Here is a 14,968-nt window from a genome sequence, read left to right on the forward strand (position 1 = left end):
GTTTGACTGCCAGAATATTTCGCAAGTCCGCCACTCTCTGCCACGACAGAGTCAACCGATGCAAGTCTGGAGATCAGACGACTAGACAGCCAAGAAACTGGGACAGTTAGGCTTAGGGAGATTTGCATTTTCGTTTACCTATGCTGTTTTTGGGAGATCGAACACCTTGGCAACGGTTAACGTAATAGTTTCGCTTTCAAATGCTTGGCTTGCCCACTCGAATACCACATGGTTGCTTGGCGGTTGTATCCATTACCGAACGAATATATCTAAGTCTCTAATCTATGCTCTGAGCTATGCCAGAGGATGATCCTTCGAATATAGTATAAGGTTTAGAGCTCCAACGGTTTTCTCTAGCGGCTAGAAGGGTTCCTAATAAGGCTCTGCAGCCCAATGTGTTGAAATGCCCCTTTTGCAGAGGTTCAGGATAGTATATTTAAACCGTGCAGGTATCCTACATCATGTCAGATCTCAAACCCAGTCACTCTTTAAGTTTAATCTTTTAAAGTCACTCATTTGACGCGTAGTCCTTCGCGCTTTCCTTTTTTCCTTTTTCTTCTTTCTCTCGTTTGCCCCCACTCCTTCTAGCATACCTACAATGGCGAGAACACAATGGTCGTCTCTTAGAGTGGCCGCTCTCCAGATACTTTCCTTTAGCTTCGTGAACCAGGCACTCGCTCAATCTTGTGCTGCAAACTATCCCCCGTCAGTACCCGTCGCAAGTGCCACTGCAACACTTGGGCCCGTACCACCGCCCGAGCTTGATACCTCTGACCCAATTCATTTAATACCAGCTTCCAAAGTCTCTCTTTACTATGGCTCCTTGGAACCCGAGCCCACTAATAAGCCCGCCTCCGGCTCTGTTAACATGAACCTAGAGCTTAACCATGACACCATTGTATTGGAGTACATCGACGCTATCGGCAGTGTTGAGTGCACTGATGAGTCTGTGATCGTCGCCTTCAAGGACGCTGTCGGCTTCGAAACAGCCCTCCAATCTTGGTCATTTGAAAAGAGCCTTATCTTGATCACAAACCATCTAGGCAACTGTGATGCTGAGTTCGAAAGAGGTTTCTTCAAGGTCGACCAGATAGCGTCGGATGAGTCCAACTTGTCGATCACCTGCAATGCCTCTAAGCAGCCAATTACCGAAATTGCTGGTACGAACTTCATGGTTTCTGTATATAACAATGTGTGAGCAGTGATCTAAGACTAGTACATCTAGAAACTTGCGAGCTCGCTTTCTCGTCAGTGCCAGCGGGGAAACTCGCGAAGCGCCTCACACTTGACCCTTCCTTCAGCATACCGTTCTCTAAGTCCCTGGCCAACAATACTGTTCTCCTGAGCGAACCCCCGTACCTCACTGTTACCGCCGATGAAGCTGCCTTCTCCTCAGAAATCACCTTCTCTGGTTATCTGTACTACGACTTTTGGGCCTTCAAGTTGCGGCAATTGTACTTCGACATTGATGCCGGCTTTTCTGCCGATGTAGCCCTTAGCGCGCACCTTGCCGCTGCATACAACAAGTCCTTCATGTACAACCCCTCGGATCTCACTTACACGCTTGTCAACATCCCCGGTATCGTGCAGCTTGGTCCCGGTGTAGCCTTCGGTCTAGAGATGGATTTCAGCGCCTCGGCCGCCGTGGATGTAACCGCAGGCTTGTCTATTTCCATGCCAAATGGAAACGTGCATGTCGACCTTCTGAACAGCGTGAATACTGTGGCCACTGGGTGGACGCCAACGTACCACCCATACGCCAATATCTCTGCGCAAGCCAACGTCCAGGCCGATGCCAGCGCCACCGTGACGGTCGAGATGGCGCTGAGCTTCCTCGGAGGGCTTGTTGATCTCAGCAGTGGATTGACCGCAAAACCGGGGATCGCTAACACGTTTTTACTCGATGCCAAACTCGACACAGAGCATGCTAAAAATGCTACAGCTACGGGGATCACCCAGGATGCACACGTTGGAGGTCCTTCATGCGGTGAGGGGGTTAGCTTGAAATCGGACTTTATCTTTAGTCTTGATGCTTTTGTGACGAGGTCGTGGAGCACCACTTTGGTGAATACGGGGATTCCACTATGGGACTTCTGCTATCAATTTTAAGATCCGGTAAGTCTCGTCTTTCCACGTTTCAGTGCTCATTTTCATACTAACTATCGTCTGGCAGAGCGCAAGAAGGCACATCCCCGTGATCCGATGTGTTCTTGAGCTGTCCACCCTTTGAAACCATTTATAATGGCAGTTCGTGTTGGCAGGGTTGGTATTACAGTGCGTGCAGTAGATGAAGATGAATGTAATTTAATATCACTAAATCCACACAATGGGGTAATACCCCAGACTGTATAATATAAACCGCAAGAGCTCTTTAAATGGGTGATGCTGCTAGAATATAACTTTCGCGTCGCTCGAGTACTGGTTATATTAACCATCATTTTATCATTAGCAATAAAATGCAGAAATGCCTGGTAGTAGGAGGCCACTGACTCATTTTGACCAACATTATGATTCGAATTTGTTAATTGACCTGCTGGATGTGTCCCAATTCCACAAGTGCCTCCGTCTCAGGGATGATAGGTGACGAGTAAGGGCTCCCCTCCTTGACAAATAGTTCCACTAACCCTCCCCCACTCGCAAAAACGTAGGTTTTGGCGTATCGACTTACAAAGCGAATTTGGCACTTCTTACCCTTTGGCACATAAAGGGTCTCCGCTGCGGTGAGACCCACCGACACTCCGTCAACGTGAAACTCGATCGTACCCTCCACGACATGGAATGCGTGATGCACGGACGGGAACACTAGCCCGACAGCGAGAACTTCATTGCGATGGAACGACGACCCTTCGAGGCTCCCAATAGCAAATCTCCCGCCTGATTCTTTAGATGAAGCCAGAACGCGAACCACAGATCCACCGAGCTGGTAAGCCGGCCCATTGCCCGCTCGCAGAAAGTATGGGCGGACAGCTCCTGGAAGGGCATTGTTCTCCCACTCATCCGCCCAAGGCTGTATCTCAAACGATTTGAGATGTGGCTGAGGCACCATATCAAAGCGCTCGGCGGCCTCCTTTAGCCGCGGAATCAGAACTTCCATCGGGTTGCGGTCGTCCGTCATTGGCCACATTGCTCCTGCGTACGGTTCTCCCAGAAACCGGAAGAATTCCTCCCAGCCGCCGGGTACAATAATACCAATGAACTCAGAATGGTCTCCTACAATCTGATATTGGTGGGTGATTCCCTTTAGCCGATGTTAGCGACACGCGGGTTTATCCTAGATATAGCCTGGCGCCTGAAAGGCAAATCGCGCTGTACATACCGGAGGGACACTGGCAAAGTCGCCTGGGCCCATAGTGCGTGCTTGATCATCAGCCCATATATTGATATGGCCCTTGAGACACAGGAACACGTCATGTGCTTCACGATGATAATGGAACCCAATCGGATCCGACTTGGAACCACCAGTACTCACAAGAGCGATTGCTCCCTCGCTGACTTCGCCTGTGACAAGCAAACGCATTGCGGACTTTGAAAATGGAATATAGTATACTTCTCCACATAAGGAGCCCAGCGCATACGCCTTTCCAGCCTCCTTTGGCGGAGTATCGGTTGGTTTAAGAGTGGTCATGATTTGAAGCAGACAGGACTGTCGAAGCAAACAAGGCCGACGATATCACAGAGAATGAACACGACTCACTTCCTGTCTCGTTCCTTTGCTGGAATGTATACGGTGCAGCCAGAGATAAGAATTATAAGGGTGGTTCTTGTATGTATTTGTGCCCCCGACCCCCCCACATCGGTAACCCACACGATGTTTCCGAACATTTATTGGAGAGCATCTATCTAACTTGTCTTCTGGACCACTCTGCTACGGCCTGCGACGGATTGGGCTATTTTGGTACGCATTCTCGTGATATTTACACATCGTTTCACCTTCAATTTTCTTGGCGATAAACATTCTCTCCTTGGGCTTGCTAATCCTGGTGATTTTAGTCATGGTATCGCCCAATATTATCGTATGTCTCTCTTGTTTTAAGATCATATTCTCCAACGTTTAAGTTTATATTATCTGCAATATCTTCAAAATGTGATTATTTTCGTTATATACAAATAGAACGAATTGGCTTGATGTTCTGAACTTTTGGTGCTATCACAGGGTATATTCGCGCCACCGCTCCGACAACCGTAGATATAACTATGCTTTAAATGACACATTTTCCCTCTTATTAGGCCGTATCTTAGACTAGACTAACTAGTAATTAATTTAATAGGATTACATAAGAATTTCCCCACATCTCCCCAGGATCAAATAAATTTCCCCGCAAAGGTATCCCAGTTTTAACTCCCAAGCTGTGGTTATTGCTTTTGCTCATAACTACATCTACAGTCTCTTAGAAACAAATAATGCCAAACACCGGTGAAGTGCAGCTGGCCTGCCCTCGCTGCAGGCGTCAATTCTCGCGCGGCGAACATCTGACTCGCCATTTACGCTCTCACGCGAATGAACGCCCATACCAATGCGGCTCTTGTGGAAAAGCGTTCAACCGATGGTAACTGCCCGCTGTCTCCTTCTAGTGTGCTTTCCTTACTAAGATTCTTAGCGATCTGCTCAATAGACATAGGAGGACGAACTGCCTGACAGTCACCAGGGACAGGGCCAAACACCCTCGCAGCCGTGGTCGTTCAGCCTGTGACAGTTGCGCAAAAGCAAAGCTCCGTTGCTCCAGCTCTGTCCCATGCGGCCGGTGCCTGAAGAAGGGCATTCCGTGTGAGAAAAAAAATTTGGAGAGGTCGAGTAATCTGACGGAGGCCGCAGAGGCGTTGCCGGAAAACGCTCCGTATCCTCAACCTACCTCGAGCCATCAGCAGCAGCAGCAGCAGCAGCAGCAGCAGCAATATACTGATGATCGCGATGTCATTCCGGATTTTTTCAGCTTTTCAGCCCCCCAGCTCCCAGCTATACCAGGTAGGATCCATTAGGATATAGAAGAAGGGAGGATACTGATCGCTCCAGAAACCCGCGAAAATGAAGAGTCACCCTTTGAAATTCAAGGGACGCATAATGGATACAATCCTGTATTTGACTGGGCCTTTCAAAATTGCACATTACCCCAAGCGCTTCGTATGGACTTCCTGGACCTCCCAACCTTTCCGGCAAATACAGGCAATATTGGCCTGCAGAGTATCTCGGAGGAAAAGAGTGGCATTGTGGGACAAGTGGACGGAGATGACTTTGCGAATTATCCTCTCCGAATTGAGGAGGGCCTACCGGGTCTTGACTTACCTAGCACTTCAGACTCCTGGAACAAGTATAAAAGTTCTGGCATGATTCAGACAAATCTCTGGAATAAAACTCGCCCACGGGGGTTGATGCAGCCTCAAGAGAATCCTGATAGTGTGTGGGATACCTTGAGAGGTTCACAGGAGATTGAAAGGTCTTTGCTGAATCTACTTAGCTTGGAGGATATTCTAGCAATGGAGGACCACGGCCATGTTGCCACAGTCGGACAAGAACAAATGGACGAGTTGGCTTCATTCATGGCGATGAATCAGGACCGGCGCACCCTTTCCTGCCCTCCGCATTACAGAGAGCTATTGAATAAGGCAGAGGTTATCAACGCCTTCGTTCAGCTTTACTTTGAACATTTCCATCCCACATTCCCGTTTCTTCACAGAGCGACATTTAATGGGTCGAAAGTGCCCCCGTTACTCCTGCTCGCAACCGCCACCGTCGGGAGTCGGTTCTCCAAGATCCCACAGGCGCATTCATTGTCAACTGTCCTGGGAGACATATTGCGAAAAGCAATCGATAATCTGGTACAACAGGCCCCTTTGTCGTAAATTACGTTCGTCCGATTCGGCATTGAATCCCCGCTGATGAGACCTATTCACTTTTAGTTAGACAACAACATCGATCAGACCATTCAGATCCCATTCGCACAGTCTGCAGTCCTAAATCAGATTCAAACTGCCTACCACGGTTCAAAGCGGCTCACCCTGAAGGCTCAGTTTCAGAGATCCATGTTAGTAACGGTCTGTAGGGGGATAAACTCAAAGGTCCGTCGTGAAGATATGCATGCCAGTCTACCCAACGGTAACAGTCCGCACGATCTCGTAGTTTCGAGGTGGGTTGATAGGGAGCTCAACAGGAGACTTACGTATGGTATTTGGGTATGTACCTTGCCAGGGCTGGTGCCAACTGCCAACTTATCCGTGGGACCCTGAAATATTGACCCGTTTGCAGTTACTTGATTGCCAATTTAGCTTAAACGCCGGTGTTCAGACAATGATGAGTTTGGAAGACCTCGAGACAAGCTTACCCTGTCAAGAAGCAACATGGGACTTAGACATGGCAAGCCTCGCCGAGAAACTGATGGATCCAGATGGTGACTTTAATTTTTTCCTCGCCCCGCCCCTCACCCTTGTAGGGTTTTAACTGACGGTTAAGTAGGCGGCCCGCGAACACTGCGACTAGAGGATGCTTTGGACACATCGAAGCTCGCGGCCATTATAGCATTGCAGAATCCTGGACTCTTCGCTCGATCCATTATAATGATGGCTATGTACTACCAATGGCAAATTGCAACCAGTGTGAACCGGTACATACTCCAGGGGCCCGATGAGCGCGATGAGCCAGGCAGCAGCCTAGATGCAGAATTTATGGGCGATTCGCTCATACCCAGTCGTCGTGCGATTACCTCTGTACCGTTGGTTTCTGTATTACAGCGCGCGCAATGGAGGTCTGCGGCATCGGAAGCTATTGGATGTATCTGCAAGAACATGGATACTTGGCGCGAAAGTGAATCTTCCCAGCTGTTGAAGCTGCACCGCCACATCTCGATCCTGGTTAATGTGCCATTGACTCCGCTGTGCGATTATGTTGGGTGGATGAGCACAAAAGCCTGTATGGCTGAGGCACGAGAGAGTCTTTGCTCCTGGATACGGGCAGATGTTCAGAATGCCCGGCGGACGGTCATGCACGCCATCGCGCTCTTCTGCCTCATTCGGAAAAGAAAGTTAGCAGGCCACAGTGAGAATCATCACCTTTTCCTCGCGTTCCTTGTTATCTGGACCTTCTTCTCTTTAGACCCCCTTGCTCGGCCAGCGGATGTGCCTTCGGATGTCCCGGGGTGCACAGTGGACTGGGATGGCCAAGTTGACTCGGATGCACATGAGATGTGGATCAGAGCCTCGGGTCATCCGCCTCTTCGACTCGCGGGAGTGGGAGATCTGGGGGAGGTAAGTAGCCTGCGCCGGATTTTGGTAGAAACTCATCGTGTACTCCTTTCGGACCAGATGTGGGGGATCAACCAACTTTTCGCTAATGTCCTTGAAGGCCTCATTAGCAGAGGATCGGCCATGAGTGTGGCATGAACGCCATAGGCCCACTAGCCTCAGATTTGTCAATGGTCGCGTAGTACTAGTAATTCATAACCATTACTAAAGAAGAAACGTGAAATTCACCACTCGGGTCGGACATTCCACAGCCAACTTGAAGTCAGCGAAGTAACTTCCCCGCTACATCCCCCACATCGGCTAGCGTACGTGGCTCCTAGCCTTGCAGATCTATGGGGCAGGGACTATAGCCAGTGGTACTTATACAGACTGGGTAACACAGGGTATGCTGGGGCATATCGCCATCGCCCTCCATAACCATCTGGAGTCGAAGTCAGAAACAAATGAACGAGAGTAATTTACCTCCCTACTGGCAGCTCCCAGCCGTGATCTGCCTCCTCGGGACCCTGTGCGTAGCCGCTCTGTGGCATGGCAGGCTCGGTGGTCCGAAATCACTGCCTCTCCCTCCGCAGCCCAGGGGTAGCTGGATTCTGGGGAACCTATCAAAAGTAATAAACGCAAGTACGGAAAGCCTCCAGCATCTGCTGATGCAGGATTGGTCTCGGGAGCATGGCGAAGTCTTTCGCGTGCGGCTCGGTCCGGTGACGGAGTATTTCCTCAACTCGGATCGTGCTGTCAAGGTACAGTGGCCGCTCACCATGACACAGCGGGAAAGGTTTGATTTGACACTGATCTATATATCTGCAGGATATCATGGATCGATCTTCAGCCGTTTCATCGGAAAGACCTCGCTGGATTGTGAGCAATGAACTCATTTGTAACGAGCTCAATGTGCTCCTGCTTCACGCGAGTGATCCGCGTTGGAAGGCAAGATCCAAACCAGACTTCGAAAGACCGGGTGACGCTAACTCCATCCTATAGCATCAGCGACGGGTTATCAACTCGTATTTAACAAGTATCCCAAGGGCAGATGCTGGATTACCGTAAGTCAGATAGAGACCGCCCATCCCTCCTCAATCATGTACTGATGTTAATCTTTAGAATACTCCATTACGAAACAGCCAGGTTTCTTCACGATATCACAAACGAACCAGAGGTCGGCCAGGACAGTGGTCGGATATTAAACTTGCTCGCTCGATACACGTATAGCGCATTCGCAACGCAGGCCTTTGGCATGGACGTATGTGAAGCCAAATCCTACCGTGTCCTCGACGGCAATTTAACATGTTCCCAATCAGATACCTCGGGCGGATGATCCTGTTATTGACTACATACACGGTATGTCATCTCATTCGCTATAGAACCTCTTCTTACACTCTGAAAACAGAGACAGGCCTAGCACAGATTCTAGGTGAGTGACGGATCTATTGCGACGGACGACAATCTTTAACCTTAAGCACCCTAGGTACCATCCCCGGAAGACACATGGTCGATATATTTGCCTGGATGAACTATCTACCTCTCTGGCTCAAGCCTTGGGAGCGAGATGCCCGAAAACGGTTCAAGCGAGACTTGGAATGGTGCATGGCGCGGCTACAGGTTAGTACCTATGAGGCTAATTGCCATATATAAGCATTATAAGATATCTAGTAACTCTAATTACTGCATATGCAGAGAATGAAAGACCCCAAATTTGCTGGGAAATTCATGGCTGACGCCTTCCTTCCCTCTGTTCTGCGAGCGCCCGATCAGGCCGGCTTCACGACCCAGGAAGAGGCAGCTTATTTGTCGCTTCAACTCATCATTGGTGCTGCAGACACTGTAGGCTGCATGTCACCCTTCTGCCACCTGACCTCAATTTTCTGACATGGCCGTGAACTATTGCAGAGCCAGATCTCGACTTGGTCATTCCTCGAAGCAATGCTACAATATCCGGACGTCCAGCAGAAGGCGCGAGCGCAAATTGGTACGGTTGCAGTAACCTCCCCACTGACGGCGCACCAGGGTATCCTGCTAACCTCTCGCGCTACAGAGGCAGTGGTTGGCGATCGCCTCCCCGAATTTGCCGATCTAGAGCGTATTCCGTATATTCGGTGCGTTATGAAAGAGGTTTGGCGATGGCGACCCCCTGTTTCCCTTGGCCATCCGCATGTCAGCACAAAGGACATAACCTACAACCAACAACGGATTCCCAAGGGCGCCCGTCTTCATCTTAATGCATGGTGAGATTGGACTCTAGCGTATTCCCTGCAAGCGGAGAACTTACTAATGAAGATCCCCCACAGGGCTATCTCCCACGATCCAAGGAGGCATGAAGACCCGGATCGTTTCTGGCCTGAGAGATATGCTAATGACCATACGACTGTATGTCGCGGGCAAGTCGAGACCAGACTCGATATAGCCTGGAATTGCTAACAAGAGCTCGTAGACAATGCAGAGTATTAACTCCCCCGACGTGACCAAACGCGACCACTTTGCATTCGGTGCGGGACGGCGCATCTGTACGTTAAGTTGACCCCCAGCCCCGGGTTGGGTTCTCCACCTAACATGATAATGACGAAATACTAGGCCCTGGCTACCACGTCGCCGAGCGATCGCTCGCCATTGCAATTATGAGGATCCTTTGGGCCTTCCAGATCCAGTGGGCTCCGGGGAGAAAGCTTCCGGTCGATCCGTTGACGTACATGCGTCGCTCCGAAATGCCCGGCAACGCCTCGTCGAGACTCCCTGTCACACTGCAAGTCCTGAGCCCTGAAAAGGCAAAGATAATTCACCAGACCTTTGCTGCCCTGCAACAGGAACGCTTACCCATAGTCCGTACCACTCTGGAGGAAATGTTATTTGTGGTGCATTGGCATTGCTAACATGTCTTAGGCTAGTCTGTCTTAAAGACCACCTGGCTTTTGCTGAAGATGGGACATTGATAACCTATATTACCCTCACGATACCGCCGGTGGTGTATATATATATACGCGAAAGATGTTGCAGCATTGGCCGATCGACTGTCGGTTTATCGAGGACTTGGTGGATATTGCAATTCAAGGCAACAATAATATTTTTGAGGTGCATTGCATCTGAGTTCATAACCTTGAATATCTAGTTAAACATAGAGATCTTATTTCTATATAGAGTACACGCTGTAACAAGCCCTTATATTGTTGCCGTAGTGAACCAGGTTTCCAATCCTCTAATCTATTCTAGGCCTAGTACAACCTAAATAGGCTTAGTGGAGGTCATGCCCTTCAAAACGCGCCCTGACCAGCCACAGCCACGGTTGAGAGAATAGGGGGAACAAAAAAAATTGCTGGTATGTCGCACCAGATCTTTTATATTCAGTTCTCGTGTGATGCTGAGTAACTGGATGCTCCTTCATACCCTTCTTTTGACTTTTTTTTTTCAAGGACTGGCTCAGGGAATGGTTTCCGGTCACCTCCGACGGAACACCGTGAGCCCACTTAGGGCGATGAAAAGGACACGGCGTCGAAAGTCCCCAATGTCACCTTCTTGAATTGGAGCTGATCGGCCAAGATGTGGGGTCTGATTGGTCATCTGGGCGAGGCTTGACCTTGCTTATCTGCCTCAAGCACTTGAGTTTGCAGAACAATAGCAGAAGACGGAGTCCCCACGCCGACAGTCCGCCAGAATTCAATTTATTTTGATTAATTTCCTTAATCAAATCTCATTTCGGTTCGGAAATCGGCTCGGAAATCACGCAACAGCCAATCTTTTCATGTAACGACCTGCTACCAGTGACCAGTCATCGTCCATCTCACGTTTCTCCCCCTGCACTAGTCCGAACGGGGGGTAGAAAGGGGACACACAGAGGAGAAAATGGAAATACTATATAAATGCCCCGTGGGGATCGCGTTTCCCCCATGTCTCTCGGTCCTCTCGTTAGTTTCCATTCGACTGGAACCGTGTATTGGCTGTGAGAGTCTTCCATCATGCGCTCGTCGTTTCTCCTTGCAGGAGTGTTCGGCTCCCTTGCAGCCCCAGCACTAGCGATCGTGCATGAGAAAATAACCGCGGTTCCGAATGGTTGGACCCTGGCGAAACATGCGCCGGAAAACGACCAGATTACCTTATCAATTGCCCTGGCACGCCAGAACCTAGACCAGCTCGAGAGCAAATTGACGGCATTGTCGACGCCGGGCAATGCAGAGTACGGCCAATGGCTGGATCAATCCGGGATCGAGACGCTGTTTCCCACTGCGAGCGACGAAGCCGTTCTCCGTTGGCTCAAAAATGCGGGCGTCACTCATATCTCTCGCCAGGGTGGCTTGGTGAATTTCGCTACGTCGGTCGGAACTGTGAACAAGCTCTTCGACACGACCTTTTCGTATTATCGCAACGGTCCGGCTCAGAAGTTGCGCACGACCCAGTACTCCATTCCCGATGACCTTGCCCATGCAATTGATCTTGTTGCCCCAACCGTCTTCTTTGGCAAACAGCAAGAGAGCGTCGCTCTTCCTACCCATCATAAGTTCGCGGCAGGGACCAAGACAGCAGCCGGCAATGTGTCCTGTGCGGATTTGATCACTCCCGACTGTTTGGCTGACATGTACAACTTCCGAGGCTACAAGCCCAGCGTATCCTCCGGAAGTAAAGTTGGCTTTGGAAGCTTCTTGAACGAGTCCGCCAACTATGCCGACCTGGCCCTTTATGAGAAGCGATTCAACATCCCATCGCAGAATTTCTCCGTTGAGTTGATCAATGGTGCCACGAACGACCAGAACTGGACAACTGCTTCCCTTGGCGAGGCCAACTTGGATGTGGAGCTGATTGTAGGCGTTAGCCACCCTCTGCCCGTGGTGGAATTTATCACCGCTGGTACACCGTAGGTGTTTGGTTCTTGTTAAAACTGGGATTGAGAAGACTGCTTATCGTTTCCAGCCCGTTTATACCGAATGTCGGCCAACCAACGGCAGCGGACAACCAGAACGAGCCCTACCTGGAGTACTACGAATACTTGTTGGCGAAGCCTAACTCTGCGCTCCCCCAGGTCCTCTCCAACTCATACGGCGACGAGGAACAGGTAAGCCGTCCACCGAATTTGTGGTATCTCCACAGGCCTGACGAGAGTTTTGTAGACTGTTCCGGAATACTACGCCAAGAGAGTGTGCAATTTAATTGGCTTGATGGGTCTTCGCGGGATCAGCGTGCTTGAGTCTTCTGGTGACACCGGTAAGCGACCGTGGTGCACAATCGTTGCTGTTTCTCAGTACTGATTCCAATAGGTATTGGCTCCTCATGTATGTCTAACGACGGCACCGAGACTCCGGAGTTCACACCGATCTTCCCTGCAACTTGCCCCTACATCACATCAGTGGGTGGCACTCAAGCGTATGCCCCTGAAGTCGCATGGGACGCCTCCTCCGGTGGGTTCAGCAATTACTTTAGCCGTGCCTGGTACCAGGAATCTGCGGTCAGCAAGTACCTTGACCATCATATTACCGCGGAGACCAAGGACTACTATTCCCAATATACCAACTTCTCCGGTCGTGGATTCCCTGATGTAGCTGCCCATAGCTTGACTCCGAGGTAAGTCTCCTCCCCCCACAGATACCTGAATCTGTCTAATGGGATGGGAAGGTATGAGGTGGTCGTTAAGGGTAAACGTGGCACATCCGGCGGAACATCCGCCGCCAGCCCTGTCTTCGCCGGTTTGGTGGGTATGTTGAACGATGCCCGCTTGCGTGCCGGTAAACCGGCCCTCGGATTCTTGAACCCTCTGTTGTACAGTGGGGCTCTGAAGGACTTCACCGATATCACGGCCGGGTCATCCATCGGATGTGACGGCGTCAACCCTCAAACGGGTCAGAATGTTACGGGAGGTGGCGTCATTCCCTATGCTCATTGGAATGCAACTGCTGGATGGGATCCTGTCACGGGGTTGGGCGTCCCTGACTTCATGAAGTTGAAGAATTTGGTTTTGTCCCTGTAATCGATGCCATGATTGTTTCACGAGGTGGCTTATATACCGTCACCATGTAAACTAAGATTTGCCATAGAGAGTCAGTACTGAAGAAGATGTCATATTGCAGTTATTCTTACAGAGGGGCGTTCCACTTTGCCATCCTCTCTCACAGTACTTCCCATTCGCAAGGTATGGATGGATCTCGGCAGATCAATCAGTAAATCCCTGACTAACGGTGGCCCGTGATGATCCACACTGTCATTGTGGTGATAGTGCGCTACAAAAACCTACTGAATAAGGATGTGTTCAGCATAGACGAAACAGCAGTGTTTCGAAGTAAGTCTATGGGGCTGGATATCTACCAAGTCATGATGTGAAAGATCTAGTAGATCTGGCTCCGTGCGACCTTTGTGCTTGTTTTGATAATTATTATATTTTAGCTAGCAGTAAGTACTTTCTCACGCCACACATATTTAGGGGCTAAAGGTATGCTGTCTGATATTGCTAATTGCCGCCCATCAAGACTTACTTTGTATACATAGCAGGCATTCGCTCATTTAATGGCCATTCTATGGACTGGGCTACCATGAAGTCACTATTTGCTAAGTTTTCCAAGTATATAGAGTACGGAGTAAGTGATAATACATTCGTGACTGCACAGCCAAACCTACGGAGGGACTCAGGTAAGTGAATATTACTGGACAAGGATCCTGGGCTGCTTTACCTACTGGAATAATTGATCGATATGCGTGTAAGCTCACTGGCTGAAGAAGGAGAAATTGTAGACCTCTATAATGTATTTTGGGAGTTTAGTCATGTGAGTGGATTGGTACGGAGATCTAATCCTATCACTGTATCCTCGAGTTATACAATATGACAATAACAAAGTACAGAAGGTCAACATCGGAGTTTTGAAGAACAGATGAGACGTTTGGACTAACGTATCGAGGTATTGCTTTCTGCGGCCGATCTCGTTTCTCACCGTGATGGGCATCTATTAAGCATACACCCAACCTCCCAGATGAACAGCGATTAATGGATTGGTAGCCGGACTAAACCGAGTGCTGAAGAGTCAACGGCAATAACAGTCCACTTGGTCCAACTTAGTTTTGGTGACTTGTCATTCCTCACTTCCGTACCCAGTCCTAATAATATGAAAAAGCAGAAAAAAAAAATTAGAGTGTTATTTTGGCTTGAAGTGGGTACCACCGGGATTGGCATACTCCAACACTTGTTCTCCCTTACCCCAAATATTCTTCGCGATACGTACGTATTATTTGAACATGCCTGAACCCAAGAGTGCAGTTGTGGATCCTCGATATTAAACCGTGGCATTGTTGTCCAACCATAAACGACAGAAGTCCGATGATCTCTGCAGCTTTTGCCTTGGCGTCATAATCTCAGCTTCAGCCTGCCTCTAATCTCTGATTCATGGCTACTGGCGCTAACCATATCTATCGGGCTAACATTACTAATGTATATTGACCGGATGTTTCGTCGTATCTCTATCTACATTACGACCTGGTCAGGGACCCCAAATGGAATGTTGAGCGAGTTTAGGCGTGACTTCAATAACGACCCCCTCGACACAAGGGCTACGCAAGAAGCCAATCATCTGGCTTTAGACCTATCTTTTACGCATATAAATGTTAGGATAGCCGTTTTGAAAAATTAAGGGAAGGAAAAAGAAAAGTTGGGTGGGCCAGCTCCACTGACTAGGCTCGGGCTGCGTTGAAGGAAAAGCCCTTTCCACGGGTCTGGTAACCTGTAAATCTCGGTTTGTAATCCGGTTCGGTTTTAGGCAACATGCCTGCTATA

General features: G+C 49.4%; 5 protein-coding genes across 5 annotated transcripts; 4 read left to right on the forward strand and 1 right to left on the reverse strand.

Moving 5' to 3' along the window:
- The first annotated feature begins 409 nt into the window (after nt 1–409).
- On the forward strand, nt 410–2,218 carry BDV27DRAFT_89914 (uncharacterized protein). The gene is made up of 3 exons (XM_032077905.1): nt 410–1,160; nt 1,226–2,115; nt 2,174–2,218. The coding sequence occupies exons 1-2, from the start codon at nt 599–601 to the stop codon at nt 2,107–2,109; spliced, it is 1,446 nt and encodes a 481-aa protein (XP_031933218.1). The 5' UTR covers nt 410–598; the 3' UTR covers nt 2,110–2,115; nt 2,174–2,218.
- Nucleotides 2,219–2,521: 303 nt separating this feature from the next.
- Nucleotides 2,522–3,625, reverse strand: BDV27DRAFT_152293 (cupin domain-containing protein; the record flags this gene model as incomplete). The annotated part of the gene is made up of 2 exons (XM_032071535.1): nt 2,522–3,238; nt 3,317–3,625. 2 exons carry the CDS (start codon nt 3,623–3,625, stop codon nt 2,522–2,524), a joined length of 1,026 nt encoding a protein of 341 aa, XP_031933219.1.
- Nucleotides 3,626–4,401: 776 nt separating this feature from the next.
- Nucleotides 4,402–7,371, forward strand: BDV27DRAFT_140585 (transcription factor domain-containing protein; the record flags this gene model as incomplete). The annotated part of the gene is made up of 6 exons (XM_032069686.1): nt 4,402–4,547; nt 4,599–4,963; nt 5,114–5,814; nt 5,896–6,168; nt 6,242–6,383; nt 6,449–7,371. The coding sequence occupies 6 exons, from the start codon at nt 4,402–4,404 to the stop codon at nt 7,369–7,371; spliced, it is 2,550 nt and encodes an 849-aa protein (XP_031933220.1).
- A 305-nt stretch (nt 7,372–7,676) lies between these two features.
- On the forward strand, nt 7,677–10,122 carry BDV27DRAFT_170736 (cytochrome P450; the record flags this gene model as incomplete). Its single annotated transcript, XM_032075398.1, has 14 exons — nt 7,677–7,934; nt 8,041–8,160; nt 8,215–8,276; nt 8,335–8,473; nt 8,532–8,571; nt 8,621–8,644; nt 8,699–8,832; nt 8,908–9,054; nt 9,121–9,199; nt 9,266–9,455; nt 9,519–9,597; nt 9,662–9,734; nt 9,802–10,046; nt 10,108–10,122. 14 exons carry the CDS (start codon nt 7,677–7,679, stop codon nt 10,120–10,122), a joined length of 1,605 nt encoding a protein of 534 aa, XP_031933221.1.
- Nucleotides 10,123–10,823: 701 nt separating this feature from the next.
- Nucleotides 10,824–13,280, forward strand: BDV27DRAFT_119726 (S53 family peptidase). The gene is made up of 5 exons (XM_032064934.1): nt 10,824–12,070; nt 12,127–12,268; nt 12,324–12,417; nt 12,471–12,774; nt 12,826–13,280. The coding sequence occupies exons 1-5, from the start codon at nt 11,178–11,180 to the stop codon at nt 13,175–13,177; spliced, it is 1,785 nt and encodes a 594-aa protein (XP_031933222.1). The 5' UTR covers nt 10,824–11,177; the 3' UTR covers nt 13,178–13,280.
- The last annotated feature ends 1,688 nt before the right edge of the window (nt 13,281–14,968 follow it).

The sequence above is a fragment of the Aspergillus caelatus genome (assembly GCF_009193585.1).
Source record: "Aspergillus caelatus strain CBS 763.97 unplaced genomic scaffold BDV27scaffold_5, whole genome shotgun sequence".
NCBI classification, from domain to species: domain Eukaryota; kingdom Fungi; phylum Ascomycota; class Eurotiomycetes; order Eurotiales; family Aspergillaceae; genus Aspergillus; species Aspergillus caelatus.

Bases quoted from the DNA above. Each gene is read 5' to 3' on its own strand.
- BDV27DRAFT_89914 (XM_032077905.1), top strand. From the start codon at position 599: ATGGCGAGAACACAATGGTCGTCTCTTAGAGTGGCCGCTCTCCAGATA. The intron at 1,161-1,225 runs GTACGAACTTCA...TAGTACATCTAG, and splicing joins GCCAATTACCGAAATTGCTG to AAACTTGCGAGCTCGCTTTC.
- BDV27DRAFT_119726 (XM_032064934.1), top strand. From the start codon at position 11,178: ATGCGCTCGTCGTTTCTCCTTGCAGGAGTGTTCGGCTCCCTTGCAGCC. The intron at 12,269-12,323 runs GTAAGCCGTCCA...AGAGTTTTGTAG, and splicing joins CATACGGCGACGAGGAACAG to ACTGTTCCGGAATACTACGC. The intron at 12,775-12,825 runs GTAAGTCTCCTC...TGGGATGGGAAG, and splicing joins GCCCATAGCTTGACTCCGAG to GTATGAGGTGGTCGTTAAGG.